Raw genomic sequence first — 26873 nt, forward strand, 5'->3', positions numbered from 1 at the left:
CTCATAATTAATGCTTGGGTTTAGTAAACTCTTCAGACTGTACAAATTTTTTTTACCTTAAAAACAGAAAATAATGATGGGTTCAAAAGTAATTCAAAAGATAGAGATGACCTCTATATTTGTCTTCCCAAAGAGAGAAGATGAAAGTAAAATAAATATCTGCTGTGGGAATTTATTTGCTGGGTAAACTGCTAGTTTTGCCCTCGGCACATACCAAAAAAAGAAATGCTAGAAATACAGGTGCTAAAAGAGTGCAGCAAAACAATGATGTTTTGGGACCTGTGAAATTTGTAAAATGCTTTCATCACTCAGTATGGCTTTCATGAAATGTACAGTACACCTTAAGGGGAAAACAAGAAAGGATGCTCACCCTTTGTATTCTTGTGTATGAAACACTACCCCTTGCCTCTTGCCTGCTGGTTTCTAAACTCAAGACTTCGGAGCCGCATAGTCGCACATACGCATGTGTGCACGCACACACAACAGGCACACACACACATTCGGTTTGCATGCAGTTTTCAGTCTGTGAGACAAAGGAACTGCTTGTTGCCACATCTACTCTGCCATGATGTGACATGTTAAAACAGAGTTCTCTGTAATTCTACATTAGAACAGACAGCAAGCATAGATAGTACTGCCTGAGTACTGAACCCCCCTCTGTCCCTGAAGCCTTTTGCAGGGACAGCCAATAGAGACTTCAAGGAAAAGAACATGATAATTGCAGCTCCTATCAGTCCATTGGTCTCTGCCAAGGAGAGATGGATGAGTTATTTGCATGTCTAATGGCACTGTAGTAACTTCATGGCCTTAGGGAACCACTGGAAAATAAAAATGAACATGACATAGTGGCATGTCATTTTTCAGGTCAGTGTGATTCTTACCAAGGCTGCATTTATTTAATCACAAATACAATTTGATACAAATATCAGTATTTAAAATGATTGTTTTCTATTTTAATATATTTTAAAATGTCATTTATTTCTGTGATGGCAAAGCTGAGTTTTAAACATCATCCAGTCTTCAGTGTCACATGATCCTTCAGAAATCATTCTACTGTAATATGCTGATTTGCTGTTCAAGAAACATTTCTTATTATCGATGTTGAAATCAGTTGTGCTGCTTAATATAGTGGAAACTGGTATGCTGTAAATTTCCTTGTTTTCCCTTAGAATAGAATGTTCAAAAGAACAGATTTTATGTGAAATAGAAAACTTTTGTCTTCACTGTCACTTTTGATGTCAAATTAATGTGTACTTGCTAAAAAAAAAAAAAATTGTGGATGCTGTCACAGATCCCTTGTTTCCCTGGACTTCATTTCCCATGATCCTCCTGTTCTCCACACCTGCACTCACTTCCCTCGTCATCTCCCCATCATCACAGATCACCTGCACCTGGACTCTATTATCAGCACTCCCTTTATATTGCACTCACTCCCTTCACTCATTGTCTGTTTTGTTAAGGTGTATGTCTGGCGTTCCTTGCCTTTGTTTATTAAAGAGCATCTATTATTGTGGAAATCCGTATCTGCCTCATCTCTCTACCAGCTACCCGTAACAGATGCATTTGGCCAAAACCAAAATATTACTTTTTTAATATTAATTTTTTTTTTTTTTTTTTTTTTTTTTTTTTTTTGTACAATTGTATATTAAAGACTTTTTTTTTTTTTATACAGTAACCAAACTTTTATTGAAAGAAACACATTGAAATTGGATGGAAATTATATTAATATTAAAGATCAATAAATTATTCTTCATTTAGTTCTATGCAACAGAATCAGATTTAACATATTTATTTTTAACCAATTATCTAAACAATAGAATAGTCCTAGAAAGTTATTATTGTCAGAACATGTGAACAGAGAGTAGCAGATCAGTGAACAAGAGGGTAGCGTCATTTTACCAGCGTTGCACCCCGGCTGTACCACATGTTACAGCACAGTATAGGGCTATTGCAAACTGAAACACCATCTCTGCTGTTAATCTTCATCACACCCATCTGAAAATGACATGCCAGTACTACTAAAGTAGTCGTAATTAGATTGACATTCTAATTTCATATTTCACCATTTTCCTTAAAGGTGCAATAAGACATTTTCAGAGAGGCTAGCAATAGTGAGCTAGCTTTCAAATCATAACATCCCACCTTCCCTTTAGAGCGTCTCCAAAGCCACACCTCCCCCAAAACACATGAGCGTGCACACACACAGAGCTGTTCTCGGCAAAGCATCACAAGAGACGGCGTTAAACTACCTCATGTCAAGCATGTAACATTACAATAATAATAAATATAAACAACTTAGTGAGCTTGTACCTGACTGCTGCAGATTAATTTCGGTGTTGATACTATTGGCATGGAAACACATAATTGAGGGTATGTACGTGACGTCACCGTCGACCGTTATGGTATGTACGTGACGTCACCGTCGACCGTTATGACTGCGGTTATGCCCACTGAGTGGCACAAAAGCTAAGTGGCATCATTGTTTTTTTTTTTTTTTGCGTGAAAAACACGTCCAAAATGGGAAAGAGCTTTGTGATTGACTGTACAAACAACTTTGACACAAAACCTGATTTATATATTTAAAGACTGTCGAAAGCTACAGAAAAAAAAAAGCAAATGGATCACTGCAATTCATAGAAAAAACTGGACTCCAGGAAGAGAAACATGGATCTGTAGTTATCATTTTGTGTCAAATTGTTGGATTTTGAGGTAAAATCATAATGTATATATTGTATTGTTATATATTGTGTTGACAACTCATCAATTAAATATTTTCCATCTTATATTTTGCATAATTTGGTGTTTTTAAACAAACACTGACAAAAACACAAGTTTTAGGACTGGACAATATGACAATATATATAACATTGATTTAAGTGATCAGTCTGATTTAGACCTACCTATATTGTAGTGATATAAAATACAGGCACAGGCATATTTGCTTTATGTATTTCCCCAGCGTCGAAATCAGGCACATATAAATGTCAGGAAACACGACTCTTGGCTGCATGTCAATATCCATGGATTAGGTTTGTTTGACAAGTTGTAAGGAACACTTTTGAGCCCAACCTTTAGTGTAATCTTTTGTTTTACTCGCGTTTTCACAGTTTCCCCCTATTAAATCCAGTCATGCAGCAGGTTCTTTTGCCACTCAGTCCGGCTGAGGGAGCGCGTTCCGGCGGGAAAGTGACGTCGATGCATACCCTCTATTCCGAGTCTGAGGACGTGAACAGCTCCGGGTAGAATGCCACGAGTTGCCATCTCTTGATTAGAGTAGTTATGGCGTGAATGCAGCATAGTCTCGTTGTTTTGGAGGAACTGTAAACAGTGGGTACTGTTTGTTTGCTGTGCTCCATTACTGAGGTTTGTCTGTATAAACTCTGCATAGCATGAAACGCGCAAATAACGTATGATGCCTGCATAAACAGGGTGCATTGACAGGCAGGTATTGGATGAACATTTTAGGGTCCTACAACTTCCTCAGAAAGTATATATTTACATTTAGACCATTTAACATGGTGATTGCTATCAGGATATGAGGGAACTTTCAACCAGTATAACAAAGAAATGTTTCTGTAGAGAATCACCCATTGCACCTTTAAATTATTTACTTGGTCTCATTTTGAACTGTGGATCTCTACAAGATGTACAGTACCACCAATTATCCTGTAAAAACATACACTTTTATTATTATTATTATTATTAGTAGTAGTAGTAGTAGTAGTAGTAGTAGTAGTAGTAGTAGTAGTTGTGCTAATGTTAGTGGTTTCTAGGTCGGCAGATCTTTGGATATCAGATTAGTTTTTAGCACACCAGAAGTTCTGAGTCACAGCCAGTCTTAAACAGGAGCCGTCCTGGGCCAGACCTGACGTGTTGCTTGTTATGGTGTTACTTGTGTGAAATCAATGCATGTTTTAACAGGAGAATTGGTAATCACATCCTGTAGCAGTCCACAGTCCATCCCGTCACTCAGTAAATGAAGCAGGGGGAAAGAACAGGCTACACTGAAATATGAAATTAGAATCTCAATCTCTATTATCCGGACACAGATAAAGCTCTTTTATAACAGAGACTTGTTTTTGATCTGTAGCTGGATCTTCTTCATGCAAATCTATCTGTTTTTGATTTGATTACATTTGCTTTGTGTAGCAATAACAATTTCTCTGTTTGGTTCCTTCTCGGCACAGTAGGAATAAATCAGGAGCACAGGAAGGCTAATCATGTACCTGGGAAGGTTACGGAGAAAGCCACTCCATTCAAGGCACTGTGTGGTATTCATTAGTCAAGCATGCGTGCTTACTCTCATTGTTTTGCATCAGGGCATGTTTAATTTTCTCTGAAGGTAGGAATAATGTTTTATTGAATGCATCCAGTATCAAACATAAAAATAGCACTTTACTTTAATTACTTTATATACACTCAAATGATTGTACATATAACATTTTCTCTTGCACATTGTGTTTGGTGGAATCTCTTAAATGTGAAACAGTAGTTATTGGTAGAAGAGTGAATGTGACATCTCTTTTGATCAAACAATTCTCAGTGGGTACTGCAAGAATTTAAGAATAGACTTATCAGGCAGCATGCAAGTTTTTTCTTAAGGAAAGTATTTAGATTTAGGTATTATTCATTCATTATGTGAATAACTACACTTAGCTTTTTCCATAATGCCCATTTTCAATGTCTGAAACAGAATAAATTAAATATGATAGGAGAAGCAAATCTTATATTCTTGCTTACGCATAATTAAAGATAAATAAACAGATATATTAACAGGTTTGGAATGACTCATTACATGTAATATACTTTAATAATAATAATAATAATAATAAAATATAATTAATAAATAAAGAATAGTGTTGTTGAATCATATTATATTCTTGCAGTTATTAGTAGTTTTAGTTTGTGAAATTGCATAGCAGATGGTGAAAGTAGAGAGTTGAGAAATAATAGGGGAGGAGGGAAATGAGTATTGGACGCGACACATGACTAGATTTGAACCTACATCTCCCACATGAGCACCACGTGCCAAACACAAGGGCTGAAACTTAATCTAGATAGGCAAAATTGAAAGATATTATAGTAGGGAAGTCATGTTTTACTACATATTGCCTATATTGCATTGACATGAATTATAGTAATGCTGATAAGGAGATAAGGAGAAGTAAGTCAATGTCATTAGTGGCTGTTAAAATATAGATGGCATCGCTTCTTAAATACATTACGCGAATTTGCTCTTGCAACATGCATGATCTACAGGAACCCTTTTAGTAGGCACTATGCACAAACTGTGGTAGACATGGTCAAATTCACAGTTCACTTTGTGCTAAGCAGAGGCCTACATTTAAACCATGCCTAATTGACTGTTGAGATGGTCCTTGGGTTGGGGCTCTGCTGACATTTTTGAAGCAGAGTGATATCTCTGTAGGTGATGTGAATCTTCTTTTCTCCACTCACGTCCTCTCTGCCACTTGCCCTGACAGGAGACACAATCATTAATTTGCAATGTCCGGTTTAACGCTGTACTTTAGTGTGCAGCCGGTAGGCATAAGGGGATTGAGGTGTCATCATAACAGAGCCACTGATTGTTCCTCAGGCTACTTTAAAGGTTCATCTCCAGCAGCCATTGACATATTTTCTCCTAAACTGACAATAAAAGCTGTACTCCACGGCAGTGGAGTACAGAGAGAGATGGGTGTCAAACCTACAGTTGTTTCTCTTCGGCTCCAGTCGAGCAGCTCTGAATGCTAATCCAGACAAGTGTGCTGCCAGGTTTAAGACTGCCCAGGATTTTACATATTCCACTGTTGCCGTTATTCTTTAGCTACATATTTTTCAGAGTCATATTCAAAGGTTTCAATCAAATCTCTTTTGAGTTCAACATAATATTGTGATTTTGTTGTTTTCTTTGACCTTTTTAGCTTGATCAGTGACTTTTTCTTTGTGTAAATGGGAGTATTTAAACAAAGCTATGCACAAAAACATTACCAGAACCCTTTACATTATACTGTATGTGTGTTAAAAGATTTGGACAAAAAAATATGGATGCCATCAGATGTTAGAGCACTGAAGTTGCCCTGGCAACCCTGATAAGGACTGACTGCTTCCCCTTCACAGCCGTACTTTCAGTCAATTGTTTGCACATTGAGATTACGCGATCACTCGTCAGAATGGGACTGGTGAGCACAAGTTTGAAATGTTGTCTGTATACATAGGGGTGAACAAATGGAGGAAGTATTGTTATAAGTGTAGTTTGCAGCTGTGACATTTTGTTCATTGCAGAAATCCATAATATTATATTATCATTCATTTTATCAAATGCATAAAGTGAGAATCATTGGAAGAAAAAAAAAAAAGTTTCCCTTCAGAAAAAGCACATCATTAAAATTTAGGCTCATTTAGTGGTTTTCGTAGAGTGAAGACTGTTATGAAGCTGATGTGTTAATGAGATAGATATTTCATGTGGAATGATAGGACAATTAGGAGAACAAAAGTGCAAGGTGTGACAATTTAAGTGTGTGTGCTTTGTCAGTGTCTGGAAACGGCACCGCTGAGACAACATATGCATAAAACCATAGTTATTAAGCAATTGCCTTTTTTTTATTTTTTTTTTATAGTCTGCATTTCAAATCTCATGCTGTCCTTGTTACTGCAGTATCAAGTGTACTTCCACCTCACACCAGGCTGTATATATTACCGCCTCAAGAAATGGAACTAAAGTTGTCATATGTAACTACAGTACTGATGTAAGTTTTGGGAGAAAAAAATGTTAAGGCCATGATTCACCCAAAATGAAAATTCTCTCATTATTTACTCACCCTCATGTCACTCTGAACCCATTTATTTTAAAATCCCCTTGAAGTCAATAATGTTATCCCTTAAAACTCATCTTTGATCACCAAAATTACATATTTAACCCTTTGATGCACAAGCTATGAAAACCCCTTCTAATGCATAACATGGGTCAAAAATGACCCGTATTCATTTCCTATATAATTTCAATAACGGTTGAGTGTTTCTTTGCTGAATCTTTAAAAGAAATGTATTTTATCATTCATTTATTCCAGGTATTCCTTAAATATCTTGTTTTTGATTGACAAAAATCATTATGTTCATTTTTTCTTTCTTACTTTATAAACAAACACAGTTTTTGTTTGTCTACATCAATTTAATACAAATGGGTCAAAAATGACCCGTATTCATTTCCTATGGTATTTCAGTCAAGACTGAGTGTTTATTTGCTGAATCTTTGAAAGAAATTTATTTTGTCATTTATTTATTCCAGGTATTCATTAAATATCTTGTTTTGATTTTAACAAATCATAGTTTTTCTTTTTTTTCTTTCTTTTTTATAAACAAACACAGCTTTTGTATTTCTACATCAATTTTACACACATGGGTAAAAATGACACATATAGAAACCTTTGCAAATTTTCACAAGTAGGAACATATTTACTGCAGACAACTATTCATCCACCACACATTTCACCTCTCAACATGGCTGCTTTTGTATATTTGATGGATGAAAGTCATATTATATTTCATATAATAGGCTATATATTATATTTCAGAATTTGTATTTTTTGTCATAAACCAATGCTACTGGTCACTTTTTACATCTATCAGTGTTCCTGAAATGTAACAGTTTTGAACATGTTTTCTGTCCAACAGTGAAAATATATAATAAGTGAATCGATCAACAGTGCTTTTGATTTTCTTTATCTAGAGTGTTAGTGGCTGGTCCTCAACAGAACGTAATTTAAATGTGTATGTGCAGGTTGCACATACACAGTTACAGAAATCCGGCGGAAATTATAAAAAAAGTTACAAAAATCTGTATGCTGATCATACAAAAGTGAAGTATACATTGGCCTTTCGAATGGTAATGACACACACACACACACACACACAAAAAAAGACCCATATTGTATATGTCCAAAACTGTTACTTTTTAGGAACACTGACAGACTTAAAGGGTGACCAATTGCATTGATTTATGACAAATAAATTAAAAATTATGAAATATATAGCCTAATATATTAAATATAATAAGACTTACATCCATCAAATATACAAAAGTAGCCTTGTTAAGATGTGAAATGTGTGGCAGATGAACAGTTGTCTGCAGTAAATATGTTCCTACTTGCAAAAATGTGCAAATATTAAAGATTTCTATATGGGTCATTTTTGACCCATGTGTGTAAAATTGATGTAGAAACTGTGTTTGTTTATAAAGTAAGAAATAAAAAATAAACAATTATTTGTAGAAAATCAAAAACAAGATATTTAATGAATACCTGGAATAAATAAATGACAAAATAAATTTCTTTCAAAGATTCAGCAAATAAACACTCAGTCTTGACTGAAATACCATAAAAAATGAATATGGGTCATTTTTGACCCATGTGTGTAAAATCGATGTAGACAAACAAAAACTTTGTTTGTTTATAAAGTAAGAAAGAAAAAATTAACATAATGATTTTTGTCAATCAAAAACAAGATATTTAAGGAATACCTGGAATAAATGAATGATAAAATACATTTCTTTTAAAGATTCAGCAAAGAAACACTCAACCGTTATTGAAATTAATACGGGTCATTTTTGACCCGTTATGCATTAGAAGGGTAGTGATACAAAAATGATTTTTATTAAAAAAGTAAGAAAGAAAAAATTAAAATGAGGATTTGTAATGATCAAAAAGAAGTTAATTGAGGAATACCTGGAATACTGAATGATGAAATTAATTTCTTGCAAAGATATAGAAAATAAAAACTCAGCCGGGTCATTTTTGACCCATGTTATGCATCAAAGGGTTAAACATTTTTTTCCTATGAAAAATATTTCTTCATGCCTTAAAATAGCTTGAATGTAACTCTACGCCCTTGCTTCATTTAGTATTGGCGGATCTGTGAATATGATAATTAGCCCCGCCTCCACCCACTCGCATGAGCTCAGAGATTACCTCAGCAAATTGACCGAGTGAAATGCTGCACAATGGTATTGCTTTTTACATGTTGGTCGGACACATAACAGTAGTTAATATAATTAGTCTTTTGCTAGACTACATTATCAAACAGCTAATAATGTGTTGCTAATGTTACACAAACCATGTTCCCATTCGCCATCTCAGTCTGCCATCTAAAAATCAGCATTCTTAGAAACGTTTTGAACAACTTAGAGCATCAGTGGAGAAAGGCATATAGTTCATCATATACATCATATACACATATACATCATATTCATTGTAATATGCATCATACACCCACTATATTGCTAAATATACCTGATTTTCATATCAACAGAAAAAATATACCGGGATAACCTGGCTTCTCTTGAGACTCCCCTACTTCAGAGTGGTCATAGTTAATGATATGCTAAAGTCCGCCATCATGTTGATGTGATTGGTTGCAAGGTAGTTTGTGAAGTCAGAAACAATTTAATTTTTTTGTTTAGATCACTGCAGTTTTAAAGAGAAAATACTCAGCAATGGTGTTGACTTATGAATTTGCACATGGTTTGTGTTAAAGCATATTAAAATCATCACATAGACATATAAACAACAATAAAAAAAACTTGATTTTCATCACAAAGGGACTTTAATTATTATTTGTGGAATATAAAAGAAGATCATTTAAAGACTATTCAAAAGTTTGGGTAAGATTTTTTATTTATTTATTTTTTTTTGAAAGAAGTCTCTTAGCTCACCAGGGTTGCAGTTACTGGATCAAAAACACAGTAAAACAACAATATTGTGAAATATTATTAAAGGTCCCGTTCTTCGTGATCCCATGTTTCAAGCTTTAGTTAGTGTGTAATGTTGTTGTTAGAGTATAAATAAAATCTGAAAAATTTTAAAGCTCAAAGTTCAATGCCAAGCGAGATATTTTATTTAACAGAAGTCGCCTACATTGAACGTCCAGTTTGGACTACATCCCTCTTCTTCCTTCTTTAATGACAGTTTTTTGACTAACCTCCGCCCACAGGAATACACAAGAGTTGCGTTTGTAGAGTGTGTTTGTTGCCATGTCATCGAAACGCTGTTATTTTCATCCCGCAGTCCAATCACCGGGTCTGATTCCGGCTCAAATTGATAGGGTAAAATTAAAGACATGTTTACAATAACAGTGAGCGCGTGCATCTCCACGTTATGGTAAGAGGCGTGACCTTTCCGGGCAAGATGCGCTAAACTGCTTTCGAGTCACAACACAGGAACCGCTGGCACAATCAGAACTCGTTACGTATTTCTGAAGGAGGGACTTAATAGAACAAGGAAGTCATCAGCCCGTTTTTATGATAGTGGAAACAGCGGTATACAGATAAGTAAATTATGTGAAAAATACTGTTTTTTTTTTTTACACACGAAACATGAACACATGTTATATTGCACACTATAAACACAATCAAAAGCTTAAAAAACCACGAAAAACGGGACCTTTAAAGAGTTAGTTCACCCAAAAATGAAATTTCTGTCGTTAATTACCCTCATGCCATTCCACACCCATAAGATCTTCTTTCATCTTCGGAAATTAACAATATTACAAATTAACATATTTGTATGAAATCCGAGAGTTTTTTTTTTTTTTCCATTGAAAGCAAATTACCACATGTAATGTCTAGAAAAGTAGAAAAAAACATCATTAAAGTAGTTGACGTGACTGCAGTGGTTCAACCTTAATGTTATGAAGCGACGAGAATACTTTTTGTGCGTAAAAACAAAACAAAAATAATGACTTTATTCAACAAATTTGTCTCTCCCCTGTCATTCTGTTATGTTATTTTCATTGCAGTGCTTCCAGGTTCTATGTTCCGAATGGCGACTCAGATTGGCCGATGCCTGTTCACGTGAGCAGCACGAGGCACGTGTTTTTTGTTGATGCAGGAGCCGGCCAACAATGAGCCGGCATTCAGATGTAAACACGGAAATGCAGCACAGTTCCAGCTGTGTAACAGACTGACACAAAAGAGAAAAAAATTTTGTTTTGTTTTTGCGCACAAAAAGTATTCTCGTTGCTTCATAACATTAAGGTTGAAACACTGTAGCCATGTCAATTTTTTTTTTTAAGATTTATTTTTGCCTTTATTATGATAGGACAGTTACTAGACAGGAAGCAAAGTGGGAGAGAGAGGGGGACGGGATCGGGAAAGGACCATGAGCCAGGACTCGAACTCGGGTCACCCGAAGCGCATTTTACTACTTTTCTGGATATTTAATGTGGTCATTTTGTAGCTTTCAATGAAGGATAAATTTGTGTTTCAAAGATGAACGGAGGTTTTACAGGTGTGGAACTACATGAGGGTGAGTAATTAATGACAGAAATGTCATTTTGGGGAGAACTAACTCTTTAAACTGTACAAAAAAGTTGATCTAACTCGAAAAAATAAACTTGTTAAGTTAACTTAACTAATTCACTCCAATTAAAGTCAGCTTAAATACTTTTGTTCCACTAATGAGTAACAGGCAGTCATTTGAATTTAAAAATTGCCAAGGAAACTGTAGATTGTTTTGCATTTAGCAATGCAAGGGGCTACAATCCTTGTTCTTTCATCTCCATGTTTGATTTAAAAAACGAACTACATGATATAAACATTATTTGCCTCTTAAAACTAAAGGCAAACATTTCACTCTGATTGACAAATATATTAAAAGTTGCAATGAGATGCACATATACTTCAACACACAAATCTGAAACATAGTGATGATCAACAAAACATATGACAGCTAAATAACAGTGATCACAATAACTGCAGCATAAAATGACAGTAAATGCAAAGCAATGATCATTTTTTAATAATAGTTACCACATAATTTTTTTCAAGCTGCAGTGCATTCTGGGAACTGTCAAAACATTGTTTAAAGGTGCCCTAGAATCAGAATTTGAATTTACCTCGGCATAGTTGAATAACAAGAGTTCAGTACATGGAAAAGACATACAGTGAGTTTCAAACCCCATTGCTTCCTCCTCCTTATGTAAATCTCATTTGTTTAAAAGACTCAACATAACACCACCTGTTACGTAACAGTCGGGATCATTAATATGTATGACCCCAATATTTGCATAATGCCAGCCCATTCGACGCATTAGACAAGGAAAGGCAGTATTAACGGCTGGATCTGTGCACAAACAAGGTAAGCAAGCAAGAACAACAGCAAAAAATGGCAGATGGAGCAATAATAACTGACATGATATCATGATATTTTTAGTGATATTTGTAAATTGTCTTTCTAAATGTTTCATTAGCATGTTGCTAATATACTGTTAAATGTGGTTAAAGTTACCATCGTTTCTTACTTTATTCACGGAGACGAGAGTTGTTGCTATTTTCATTTTTAAACACTTGCAGTCTGTATAATGCATAAACACAACTTCATTCTTTATAAATCTCTCCAACAGTGTGTAATGTTAGCTTTAGCCACAGAGCACAGCCTCAAACTCACACAGAATCAAACGTAACCATCTAAATAAATACTTTACTCAAATAATTCGAAGCATGCATACAGCATGCATGACGAACATCTTGTAAAGATCCATTTGAGGGTTATATTAGCTGTGTGAACTTTGTTTCTGCGATGTATATATAGTCGAGAGCTCGTGGGGCAGAGGGGGCGCATCTCTTAAAGGGGCCAAGCTGAAAAAATCAGTGCATAGTTAATGATGCCCCAAAATAGGCAGTTAAAAAAAATTATTAAAAAAAATCTATGGGGTATTTTGAGCTGAAACTTCACAGACACATTCAGGGGACACCTTAGACTAATATTACATCTTGTAAAAAAAACAATCTAGGGCACCTTTAATATAAAATTATTTGCTCAGATAACTCAATTACCAAAAATGATGGATTATTTTAAGTGCAAGTGATCGCACCGGCGCCTCCATGTTAGCTGTCATACAGTCAGTGCGCTACTATTCAGCTTAAATTCACGCTCTGCACAAACACTTCAATAGCCCACATTTTTCCAGGTTAACTTTAAAGCAACCAGCCATGTAAAGATGCTAGTACTTACATGCTTCAGATGATAAGTGTGCTGAAAGATTTGTCAGTGCAAATTGCTTTTGGTTAAACTAGCTCAAACATGCATTTTAATCCGGGACTAGGCTTAAGCCTTGCCTGTGAAACGTCTCGGGTTACGAGTGTAACCACTGTTCCCTGAGTAAGGGAACTATCGACGCTACGTCAATGACGTGATGGAAACCCTCTGCATTTTGTGTTCGTGAAGCACCTCTGTATCCAACCAATGAGGAGACGTGACGTCAGAGGCCGGTGACGTCACGGACCAGGAAACTATAAAGCATACCCAAAAACAGAGAACGCCAGCTTCTGGAGTATTTCTGAAGCAAAACGCTCCAGGTATGAAGGAGGTACGGCAATGCGATGTAGCGTCTCGTTCCCTTACTCAGGGAACAGGGGTCACACTCGTAACCCGAGACGTTCCCTTTCGTCAATGACGTGATGGGAACGTTGTCCCAACTACGCCGTATCTTCAAGGAACCTGGAGTAGAACTTATATTAAGATTATAAAATCTGATGAAAGTGTGCTGGGATGACCATCCAGCTGCACCACATATGTCGTCCAGTGACACTCCTGATAAAAGAGCCTTAGAAGCGCTCATACCCCTTGTGGAATGAGTTCTAACGGCTAAGGGACATGGCTGTCCCACCGCTTTATATGCGAGTGAGATGGCCTCGACCACCCACTTGCTCATCCTCTGCTTGGATGCTGGGCCCCCCCTTCTAGGGGACCCGTAACATACAAATAATTGATCTGTTTTTCTCCACAGGGCAGCTCTGTGGATGTAGGCATCCAGCGCCCTCACAGGGCAAAGCAGATTACGTTTTTCCTGATCCTGATTTTCAAATGGAGGAGGACAGAATGCCTCCAGTGTAATGGGACCTGGGACCCTAGTGGGGACCTTTGGCACATAGCCCGGTCTAGTATGTAAGAAAGCCTTGACCATACCAGGCGCAAATTCTAAACATGATGGAGCAACTGACAGCGCTTGCAAATCACCAATCCTTTTCAGGGAAGAAATTGCTAACAGAAAGACTGTTTTTAGTGTTAGAAATTTATCTGACACTTCTTCTATTGGCTCGAAGGGTGCCTCAGCTAACCCTTGGAGCACAAAAGATAGGTCCCAGGTCAGAGTTTTTGTGCGCACCGAAGGCCTCAACCTCAGTTCACCATGGAGGAAGCGTATAACTAGGGGGTCCCGTGAGGGAAGCATCTCTCATTAGCATTACGCGACGACGAGGAGTTCCCAACATGGGTCCATGGGACAGGAACCAAGGCTTTTTCCACATGACCAGAGCACGAAGGCATCGCCACGTGACTTTGATCATACGCAAAGGATTTCCCCTCGGGGAAAACTCCTTCATCCTGAGCCACCACTCTAAGGGTCTCATGTGCAGAAGGCCAATAGTAATAACGTTGGGCGCAGCTGCCATCAGAACCAACAGTCTCTGTAACTGTTTTACAGTGAGTGACTGGCCTAACTTCACCCCATTCACGGCCCCGAGAATGGAATTCACACGAGCAGGAGTCAATTGCGCCTGCATCATAGTGGAATCCCAGATTACACCTAGATAGTTTGCAACCTGACTCGGGACCAGCACACTCTTTTTGGCATTGAGCCTCAACCCAAGCTTCTTCATGTGGGACAGAACAACATCTCAATATTGAACTGCTAGTCATTCTGTTTGAGCTAGTATCAACCAATCGTCGATATAGTTCAGTACGCGGATGCCCTGGAGTCTCAGCGGAGCCAGCGCTGTATCCACCCACTTCGTGAATGTGTGGGGTGAAAGAGATAGGCCGAAAGGAAGGACCCTGTATTGGTAAGCTTCGCCCCTGAAAGCAAACCTGAGGAACTTCCTGTGAGAAGGATGGATGGATCGATTTAACACACGTAAATCTATGATCGGACGCAACCCTCCATCCTTCTTTGGAACAATGAAGTAGCGGCTGTAAAAGCCTGACATTTTGCTGGGAGGAGGAACCCTCTCTATAGCTCCTTTTTGCATAACTTCTTGTTCCATCACCAGAGACTGCTCTGGGGCTACCACTGTGTCGAGAACCCCATCGAACTTTGGCGGTCGAGAACCGAACTGAATTCTGTAACCCTGTTGTATCATGAGCAGCACCCATTTCGAAATGTTCGTGAGACGTTTCCATTCTTCCACATATTCTATTAAGGGAACCAGTCTCTCGAGACTGGTCTCTGGTGTTTTTTGAGCACTTGGCTCATTCATCTGATGGGCGCACTTGCAGACAAACGAATCGAGCGCTGACCGACCCTCCTCGGAGGATCGGTGGAGACCGCTGCGGCCTGACACACACTGGGTGGCAGGGTTGGCAGAACAGCCCCCTGAGGGCACCGGGGTAGAACGGGCGCCTGAGATGATAATTTAATTACCCCGGAGGGGACTGCCTTCAAAGGTCCCAAATGACTGGCGTCAGGACCTTTTCTTGGAAGCCTTCCGGGAGATAATGACGGTCCTCAGATCCGCCCTACCCCCGGAAGGCTTCGCCTGTGCGACCGCCCCGGTCCCCAGGCGTTCTGCGGTGAAGCCCGGGTGGCCACACTGTCTTTCTGCTGCGTCCTGTGCGCCGAGGAGCTGGCTATCGGCCGAGACTGCTCCCACCCAGCAGCCTCGGGGGGATGAGAGCGACGGGGGAGAAGCTTTTGAAACGCCGCTGACTGTTTGCGTGTCTCCTGGAACCTGTCGACGACAGATGTCACTGTGTCGCTGAACAGGCCACCAGGAGACAGCAGCGCGTCCATCAGGACGTTTTTTTCTTTTTCTTTTATGTCAGATAAATTGAGCCAGAGATGCCTCTCCGTGGCCACCAAGGCTGTCATAGAGCGGCCGATTGATTTGGCCGTCTCCTTGGTGGCCTGGAGAGCTAGATCTGTCACTTTTCTTAGCTCATGTATTGCTTCAAATGATGCTTCCCCGCTCTCATCTATTCCCCCCAGCAGGTCAGCTTGGTATGCCTGCAAGATAGACATTGTATGCAGGCATGCTGCTGCCTGACCTGCCTTGCCCACTAAGCTGGAAGTTGTTTTTAATGGCTTAGTGGGCAACGTTGGGGTCTTAACGGACGACGCAGACTCGGGAGAGAGATAGCTCGTCTCTTCCACCCGAGGCATCGCCCCATAGCCGTGGTGTTTCAGCCCCATGATGTTACTGTATAATGACGTTTGGGGGCTGTAAACACGGTATTGGACTGGTCTCTTCCACGACCTCGACACCTCAGTGTGGAGGTCGGGAAAGAACGGCAGACCCCGATGCTGGGGTAGTGACCGTGCTGGAAGAAATCTTTCATCGAGTTTGCTCTTAGGCTGATTTTCACTTTTTTCTGTGGGCCAGTCTATGTTTAATTTTTTAACTGCCCTGGTCGCCACCTCCAATAGCTCCTCGTGCGCTGGAGATGAGGATGGCGGTCCCTCATCTCCTTCTTCGGCACCCTCCACATCAGCCTCCTTGGAGGAAGATATGTTGAGTGCCGGTATCTCTCTCCGGGGGGAAGAAACCGCAGCGCGTGCTTCCGCCACCAGAGGAGAGACACTGGGTCTAGAAGGTAAGGGGAGAGATAGGGCAGGACCCGTCTCTCCCCCCTCTGCTAAATCCATTTGTGAACCCCACGAGTGCAGCCTTCACTGTGCCTCAGCAGCAGCGGGACCGGACCCGCGGCGCCCTCCTCAAAGAGGAGGGGTGAACGCAGCACTCTGAGAGTGATCCTCTCGCAATGTACACAGACAGCTCCATCGAGAGCTGCCTGTGCATGCTCAACTCCTAGGCATTTTACACACATTTCGTGTGTATCCCCGTCCGTAATGAAGCGCGGACAGGGAGGAACACACTTCATAAACTTTTGCTGCTTTTCCGCCATTTTATATATATATATATTTGTCTTATTTTGTGTTATGAAACTCTTGTCCTCAGACGAAGAGATCAGTGTATGCAATATGTGCAGGGACAAACAACAATAAATAAGACAGACAAGATACAGATAGCACTTGCTGAAGACAACAGAAGCTGGCGTTCTCTGTTTTTGGGTATGCTTTATAGTTTCCTGGTCCGTGACATCACCCGCCTCTGACGTCACGTCTTCTCATTGGTTGGATACAGAGGTGCTTCACGAACACAAAATGCAGAGGGTTTCCATCACGTCATTGACGTAGCGTCGATAGTTCCCACAAAAGGGAACCAGGGTTTTGATTTTTATTTTTTTTTTCTCCCTGTTTGAGATAGAAATCTTGTGTAACATTATAAATGTCTGTAACTTTTGATCAATTTTAGGCATCCTTGCTGAATAAAATGATTAAATTCATTCAAAATTGTTTTGAATAGTAGTGAATCTTATGTTTCACACTTGTCTGTAGTTTCAACATAACAGTTTCATACTTGATGCAATGCAACCGAAAGTACAATACCTGAATTTAAAGGTGCCCTAGATTGTTTTTTTACAAGATGTAATAAAAGTCCTAGGTGTCCCCTGAATGTGTCTGTGAAGTTTCAGCTCAAAATACCCCATAGATTTTTTTTTATTAATTTTTTTAGGGAATCATTAACTATGCACTGATTTTTTTCAGCACGGCCCCTTTAAGAGATGCGTTCCCTCTGCCCCACCAGCTCTCGACTATATACATCGCATAAACAAAGTTTACACAGCTAATATAACCCTCAAATGGATCTTTACAAGATGTTCGTCATGCATGCTGTATGCATGCTTCAAATTATGTGAGTAAAGTATTTATTTAGATGGTTACGTTTGATTTTGTGTGAGTTTGAGGCTATGCTCTGTGGCTAACGGCTAATTCTACACTGTTGGAGAGATTTATAAAGAATGAAGTTGTGTTTATGCATTATACAGACTGCACGTGTTTAAAAATGAAAATAGCAACGACTCTCGTCTCCGTGAATACAGTAAGAAACGATGGTAACTTTAACCACATTTAACAGTACATTAGCAACATGCTAACAAAACATTTAGAAAGACAATTTACAAATATCACTAAAAATATTATGCTATCATGGATCATGTCAGTTATTATTGCTCCATCTGCCATTTTTCGCTGTTGTTCTTGCTTGCTTACCTTGTCTGTGCACAGATCCAGCCGTTAATACTGCCTTTCCTTGTCTAATGCGTCGAATGGGCTGGCATTATGCAAATATTGGGGTCATACATATTAATGACCCCGACTGTTACGTAACAGTCGGTGTTATGTTGAGTCTTTTAAACAAATGAGATTTACATAAGGAGGAGGAAGCAATGGGGTTTGAAACTCACTGTATGTCTTTTCCATGTAAGGGAAAAATACTACAAAATAAAAAAAAAAAAGCTAAAAATGCTGAAAATAAAATTTTAAAAAATCTTTTAAAAAAGTGAGATAAAATAAAAGTGGGTATTTTTTTAAAGTTTCTTTCCTTTTTGCTTGGCAGATACACACATCCTTTTTTTTTTTTTTTTTTTTTTTTTTTTTTGCACAGCCCAATTGCCTTCTCGTTCTGGAACCGTGACCTGATGACTGGTTTCAAGTTGGTAACAGGGCCCTGAGGCAGGTGTGAGCAGAACGCTTTGACCTCCACCCTCTACTAGCGATGTATGAAGAAGTGAATGACAGATAGATGGGATACACAATCCAAGTATTACCTGGAAATCCAGGACTTAGCCTCCTCCAGGAATTTTTTTTTTTGACTGTGAGATGAACAATTCAGCCATCACAGTAAAACACTAGAATTTCGAAGAGACTATGCAGCTCTGCACTTGGTGGTGGGCTTTAATTCTTTTACGTGATTGATTACAGGCATTGATCTGGTCCTGCTCGAGTGGTATTAGCTACGTCTGGAAGTAGCCTCAAACCTCCTCCTCTGTTTCTCTTTTTAGCTCCATACAGATTTGGATGTGGGGAATAAGAACATCAAGTATGTGCTGGCAGGGGAAGGGGCGGGCACCATCTTTGCCATCAACGAGAGGACGGGGGACATTCACGCCATGAAAAGGCTAGACCGAGAGGAGAAGGCCGAGTACACGCTCACAGCGCAGGTCATCGACAGAGACTCCGACCAACCTCTGGAACCACCGTCAGAGTTCATCATCAAAGTGCAAGACATCAATGACAACCCCCCACAGTTCATTGAGGGGCCTTACAAAGGTTCAGTGCCAGAGATGTCCCAAGTGGGTGAGTGATCTCCTTTCATCATCTCCAGTTGTCTCAGCTGAACAATGACATGAGGCCCTTTATCTCACAATGAACTGGGGCAGACAAAAGCTCTGACAAAATATACAAGTAACAGAAATAGAGATGTCATGATCTAAGTATAGACAAAAAGAAATATGAGATGACAGGAATTTCTCATTATTGTGTCTGGAGAATGATACAACAATATATGATGTGTATGCTGGTGTCCATAGTCATATTGTAACCTCACAAACCAGTGAACACAGTTCAACATTGAAGCATATTGGGTCCACCACTGAGATTGTCCAGAGATTATATCGTTTTTTTTTATTTATTTTTTTTATTTTATTTTATTTTTTGTTGTTTTACAGTTACATACTGTAATGTATTCATAAGTTTCTGTTCTCAGGCATTTGTAGCCATGCATTCTAATGAATGTCTCCTTAAAGGGTTAGTTCACCCAAAAATGAAAATAATGTAATTTATTACTCACCCTCATGCTGTTCCACAACCGTTCATTCATCTTCGGAACACAAATTAAGATATTTTTGTTGAAATCTGATGGCTCAGTGAGGCCTGCAAAGCCAGTAATGACACTTCCTCTGTCAAGATCCATAAAGGTACTAAAAACATATTTAAATCTGTTCATGTGAGTACAGTGTTTAATATTAATAGTATTAATAGTATAAAGCGACGAGAATATTTTTGGTGTGCCAAAAAAACAAAATAATGACTTATATAGTGATGGCCGATTTCAAAACACTGCTTCATTAACACTCTGAGGTCTAAAAACGCGCCGGCGCGTTTTGCAGTTTTTTTTTCACATTGCAGCAAAACAGACTTAAAATACTCCGTCATTTTTTGTCATAGAGACATAAGTAATATATCAATTGAAACTATAGAATGTCTTCTTTTTTTTGTGTACACTCACAATCAAAATAAAACTTTGTGCTTTTTAAAAATAAATAAAATATACAGGGTGTGCTGTCCTGCCGTCTCCGTCTCTGCAAACATCGTTCTAAAACGTCACTAAAAGTAACTAAAATAGATGGCTTATACATGCTACATGGACATGAGAGATATGTCTTTGGAAAGCTTTAAGTGTCTACTTTTAAACAAAACAAATAAATTCTAAAACAAATATTCTCCCTTTATGTAATCAGTATAAAAGTAAAGAGAGGTACTGTTTCTCCTGTCTGACCTAATTATCTTTAATGTGTGCCCGCCCACGCGCAGAGCGCTCTATTCATAAGATAATGTGCTGAGGCGATTTATGCAAACTGTAAACGCCCCTAACAGCGTCTTAAAAAGCATCAAGTTTCATCAGATTCATTCGCTGTCCTTCGCGTTTGGAAGATGGCACACTACACAGGTGAGCAGGCTCTTCAGATGGTCCTGGACAGTGAGGAAGTTCACTCTTTCCTCGGAAGAAGAACACGACTCTGACGATGAACGTCTGCATTTTGAAGAGCGACTTGATCCAGCTGAAGATACAGTTTCTGATGAGTAAGTGATTTAGTTTTACTTAAATTATTTGACGTGTTTTTTTTTTCTATATAAGCGTACATATATTTGCCTTATATTTACATCTATCTATATAACTATATATATAACTTTATCTCATAAAAACGCTTATAAATAGAATGCTTTTCTGTTGATATAGGGCCTACTTAAATTATTTATATAAGCGTACATCTATATTTGCCTTATATTTACTTCTATCTATCTATCTATCTATCTATCTATCTATCTATCTATCTATATATATATATATATATATATATATATATATATATATATATATATATATATATATATATATAACTTTATCTCATAAAAATGCTTATAAATAGAATGCTTTTCTGTTGATATACTCAAATTATTTGACGTGTTTTTTTTTTATATACAAGCGTACATCTATATTTGCCTTATATTTACATCTATCTATAAATATATATATAGCGTATCTAAGTACCGTATATGATAGGCGTGAATGTGCTAAAATATGCTTGGTTGTGAAATGCGCGAACATGTTGCTATTTGCTAAATGTGCTAACTGATATAGCAGACTGTAAACGTTTACACATTCGCACACTTTGTCCGGTAATGGCCAATTGACAGACATATACAGCATGCTTGTATACCTGTTACTTTCCTGTCAGTTATGCATAGCTAATGGTATGAGAGTATTATCTTATATGCTAATAATAACAGGGTTTTTTTTACATTTTTTTTTAGGAATGTGGATCCATCACTCTCACATTCACCTGCAATTCCCACTAGGAGGGCACGCAGCAACACAGTTGAGTAAGTACACTTTTACCCACTATATGGTAGGCCTATATTGAAATCTGTAAGATTTTTCATGTTTTTAAAATAAGTTTCGTCTGCTCACCAAGGCTGCATTTATTCAATTAAAAATACAGTAAAAACAGTAATATTGTGAAATATTATTACAATTTAAAATAACTGTTTTCTATTTGAATATATTTCACAAAGTCGTTTATTCTTGTGATGTCCAGCATCATTACTCCAGTCTTCAGTGTCGCATGATCCTTCAGAAATCATTCTAATATGATGATTTGCAGCTCAAGAAACATTTATTGTTTACAATTGTTCAGAAATGTTTCATAAGTAGCAAATCATCATATTTGATGATAATATTTGATGATAATATTAATAAGATTCATATTTGATGATAATATATTTGCAGAGCTCTGTGGTGTGTCGTCACAGAAAGCAGCTCCAAAACGGACCAAAAGTGACCATGTACCGGTTCCAGGAGCAGAGCTGACATCAGATGCAAGGAATAATGCCACCGCTGGTCATCGGAACTGCATGCTTTGCAAAGTACAGCTTGGTAAAAAGCAAGACACACCTTGGAAATGCCAGGCATGTGACATTTACTTGTGTCTTCAGTTGAACTGTTTTCAAAAATGGCACACAGATGTGTGACTGTTCAGATTCTCTGTTCACCACCTCTCACTGACCATTGGGCTGCAAAGATTATCTATATGTGATCAAGCAGGTTATGTATAGGGTGTAAAAGTGGGCTTTTTTTTATAAACCTTACCTTTATTTGCCTGTATACACAAAAAATGTGCCTTTGACCCTAGTTTATATGTGGATTATATTGTTAACTTTATTTTAAATAAAAAAGAAAAAAACAATGATATGTCTTGTCTTTGCATTTTCTTAGTTGACTCAGTCACATTCCTGACTGAATGGCTCATTATGCGGCTCATTAGGGGCAGGGTCTTAATCTCCCCAGGTGTAAATCACTTCATTATTCATGAAGAGTCACACCTCTTCGCATATGGCCTACCTAAACAAAAAGTGTCTTAGAAATTTAAAATCAATACAATGTTTTATGTGTCAGAGTAGGGAGGATCATTTCCACATCATTTTGAAGCAAAAACTCTACACTAAAATATACAATTCTCAAAAGTCTTGTGAAAAAACATTTAGTATGCATTTTTAGGTATTGTTTCAGTTACTTTTTTTTTTGTTTTTTCAATAACCACGCATAAACATTATTCCTTTAAAAACACAAACATGTACATACATGTTCCTCACATATTATGGTAGCCTAGTTTGTGCTGAATACAGTGTAATGACACTTTTGTCATTAATATGTTTATAACCAACTGATAAAAGCACAAATGTCAGGGCATGTCAAAACTTCTCCAGGGCCCAAAATCAGCCTCAGACTCCAGAGGGTTAAGCTTCGGAGTGTTATGAATCTTTTGAGTCGAATCAGCAGTTCGGAGTGCCAAAGTCACATGATTTCAGCAGTTTAGTGGTTTGACACATGATCCGAATCATGATTTGTCACAAAAGGTTTATAACGCTACGAAGCTTAATAAAGCAATGTTTTGAAATCGGCCATCACTATATAAGTCATTATTTTGTTTTTTTGGCACACCAAAAATATTCTCGTCACTTTATACTATTAATACTATTAATATTAAACACTGTACTCACATGAACTGATTTAAATATGTTTTTAGTACATCAATGGATCTTGAGAGAGGAAATGTCATTGCTGGCTATGCAGGCCTCACTGAGCCATCAGATTTCAACAAAAAAATATCTTAATTTTGCATTCTGAAGATTAACGAAGGTCTTATGGGTGTGGAACGGCATGAGGGTGAGTAATACATGACATTATTTTCATTTTTGGGTGAACTAACCCTTTAAGACTTGCTTTAAATAGAGCTCATGTTCAGTTGACAAAGCATGTGTGGGATTTGTCCATACTATCCCAAGCCTGATCTTGAGATGTATCTTGAATATGAGTAAGGCAGTGAAGGGAATCTCATAATAGTGACACTTTAGGGATTCGTTATAACCCCCATGACATTTCGAAAGCCGCGTGGTGCTGCAATGTGCACTGCATGTTGTGTTACGCTGTGAAATATTTTTTTCAGGAAAGTATACAGAAGGCTGTTGTGTGTTTTTCAACTCTGGCGCAAAGGAATGACTGTTTAAACCATCTAAACTCATAATTTGTTTTGCTTTTGCGGTTGATGGTTTATACACAACATGAAGTAATGTAATGCAGAGAGGATAACTATAATCATTAATAGATTGTAGATGAGAGAACTTGGAGTTACAGGAAATGCCATTATGTCAGTTTGTCCAGGAAAACAGAACTAAATCTGCCCTGTGCTTCAAGTGTTTTCAACTCCTGACCAAAGGCTTATTTTTGAAGTGTAGAATGCATTTGGGGGAATAGTGCTCTTCTTCAGGTACATTATAGCCCAGTCATGTGTAACACAGAGCTTCCTTCTTTCCTTTAAAACCTTGACTTCTTCATATGGGCATTTTCTTCTCTGCGTTTGTTCTTTGTAATATTTTCTGAGCACTTAGAGCATACAGAATTGGAGCTATAGGTGAGAGTCTTTCTCTCTGTTCTGCTTTCAGACTAATGCACCCAAATGAAATCCTCATTGTAGTTTTCTGAGGGATTTGACAGTGAAGTGTGGGATACAGCAGACGGTGAGGGTAAAAATCACAGTGGTGGAGGAGGGCAGGAAGGGGAATACAGCAAAAGATGCCTGAAGTTGAATTCTTTCACGATTGTTCTTCCCTTTTGTCACAGCTGATCAATTAAACATTAGCTGATGTTCTCTTGTTTGCTTGAAAGGCATTCTCAATGACTTGTTTTGGTCTTATAAAGTATTTATGTTGTGGGAGACACTCATACAGAAAATCAAAAGCTCTTTGGCTGGGAGAGAAAAACAACAAACAGACAAATAAGGAAGCCTCTTTTATTTCCTGTCTCATGTACACAAATCACAGAAGTTTACCTCTCACATTGATGTCGCATGTTTTGTTTTCTAATAAAGGTCTGACAATAAGTTTTTTGAAGAAGTTCTGAAGTTCGTTTGGGTTCCTGAAGTTCAGTTGAGGAACCCAAACCAAATTGAGTTAATTTATTTGTGTTCTAACTCATAGTATTTGGCTATAATGATGTGTATGTTATAGTGTTGTCAAAATGTTGATTTTTGATACATATCAGTTCTGAATATTTGGCTTCAATATGCAATACTCATTTTCAGTGTTGGGAAAATGTACTTTTAAAAGTAATGCATACAATATCGCGTTACTCAAAAAAAGTAACTAATTGCGTTACTTTTTAGGGAAATTAATGTTACATTACTTTTATATTGCTTTTTCTCTCTTGGGCTGGTCTTGCTTGTTAGTTTTTAATAAAAAAACACAAAAGTTCTATTTTTAGCAAATGTAAAGGCCATTTTACACCAAAAGCGAAAGGAATAAGCCTCAGGCTTAAGGAAGAGCAAATTCACGTCTGTACAGTAGAGGGCGCAGCTCAAACAATCCTTTCAACTGTGCTGCCACTCTGGACAGCAGAAGAATTTGACGCAGGAGGAGCAAGTTCAACACTCTTACTTCAGCAGTAAAATAAAAATCACTTGTTAGTGTGGTTGAAATTGATCATCAAAGGTCAGCAACAAAATGACAGTGGTTAATAAAGTGAGATCAAATACACATTACACAAAGTATATTTGTGTAATTTAACATTTAATTATTGCATGTTTGCATAATATTCAGTGTTTGCATTTCACAGTTTTTATTTATTTTGAGGAATACTGAATCTGTTTTTGTGCAAGTTATGAGTAAATGCATGCTCACATTTAGTCTAGTACAATAACCATCATGTTTACACAGCGCACATGCCTCGGCACTTACCCTCGATTTCTCTCAACATGTGGACAGGTGTCAGTCAATAAAAGGGAAAACAAAGTAACTTGCGATAAAAAAAATCCAGTGTTGTGACAACACTAGTTTATAATAGTGTTTTTATAATGAAAAATAAACCCACTTGAAGAGAAATAGAAACCAATAGTAACATAATGGTTAACTATGAGTAGTTGGGTAGTATATGTATATATAAAATAATGCAATAAAATACAATATAATACATATAATACAAACCATTCTCAGATACCACTGGATTTTGTGCAATGTTGTCAGCAATCTCTAAGATCCTTAGATCATCAAAGCCACAAGAGACCAAATAATAAATGAGTCGAAAGTCCAATCAAGGCGAGGCAAGACAAATCCTTCACCTTGTCAACTTTAAACATTTCATGAAAGCTCATGGATGCTAGTTTTCCCTCTAGAATATTGTACATATTCATGAGATTATCTCATTTTTCAATTTAACTTTGAATAATCTAAGACTATTACTTGCTGATGTCGGTCTGTCCATAATGGACAGTGAGAACTAATTTGCATGGATTGGACAAATCTCATTGGATTACAGAGTCTGTTTTTTCACTAATGGGGTCTTTGACTCTAAGGCCAGTACAAGAAGGCGAATTCCCCCATCAGGTCTTCAAACCATATGCTGGCATTACAAAGCTCCCTGCCTTCTGCTGCTGACAAGAGGATTGTTACATTGGTGAAATTAGCAAGTCTACTTGAAGTGACTATTGGGGTAATTAACATTGAGTCGTCCATACTGCCTCCTTTCCACAGAAGAAGGTGTGAATGACAATAATTGCTACAAGGAAAAATAAAGCCGGAAAAGTTGTTTTTGTCATCTGAAAGTCGTGTGTGTGTGAGGCCTCGGCGACGGGGGCTTCATTATGGAGTTGGGTAATAAAGTCGGGAATAGACAGATGGCACATGGCTCCTCCACCCTGCTTGCTGTGTGCCCGCTCTCTCCTGGCAAAATGAACCCGTGTACGGAGACACAGTGCGCAGGAATGTGTCAGGATCTGCTAAATTGGAGTGCTGATATAAAATTGAAGTGACGTTAATAGATTACCCAGAGTTCATTTGCATTTTCAGAGTTATTACGAGCTCCGGTAACAGGGCTAACAGGCGAGGGGTCTGTTCTTCTAATAACATTTCTGATTATGCACGCCATATTCCTGGCAGGTAAAAAATAAATAAGGTCTTGTCAGGGGGATTTTTGACAATGATTTGGAAGCTATTTTCTGAGACATATTTATGGAAATAGATAACACATATCCAGAATACTGCTCACACATTTTAAGCTATCAGCCCATGTACATTTACAATCTGCACACTGCCTTAAATATGCTAAAACTTATTGCAATAATTTGAAATGGGTCTATTTTACATTTATGTATTCCTGTGCATGTTTGTCAAAAGTCCAAGATTATATATATATTTATTTATTTATTTTTTTT

General features: G+C 37.9%; 1 protein-coding gene and 1 long non-coding RNA gene across 3 annotated transcripts in view; both read left to right on the forward strand.

The window, feature by feature from the left end:
* The window catches only part of cdh8 (cadherin 8), a 119175-nt gene that overhangs the window by 38034 nt on the left and 54268 nt on the right, over positions 1-26873 (forward strand). For both annotated transcript variants that reach the window (XM_067400606.1, XM_067400607.1), the window contains exon 2: positions 18891-19185. In XM_067400606.1, the coding sequence (XP_067256707.1) occupies positions 18891-19185 (295 nt within the window). The remainder of the gene's footprint in view (positions 1-18890; positions 19186-26873) is intronic.
* On the forward strand, positions 19978-22306 carry LOC137030349 (uncharacterized). Its single transcript, XR_010896400.1, has 3 exons — positions 19978-20691; positions 21424-21492; positions 21899-22306. It is a non-coding gene; the product is annotated as an uncharacterized lncRNA (long non-coding RNA).

The sequence above is a fragment of the Chanodichthys erythropterus genome, chromosome 11, assembly GCF_024489055.1.
Source record: "Chanodichthys erythropterus isolate Z2021 chromosome 11, ASM2448905v1, whole genome shotgun sequence".
In the NCBI taxonomy this organism is placed as follows: Eukaryota; Metazoa; Chordata; class Actinopteri; order Cypriniformes; family Xenocyprididae; genus Chanodichthys; species Chanodichthys erythropterus.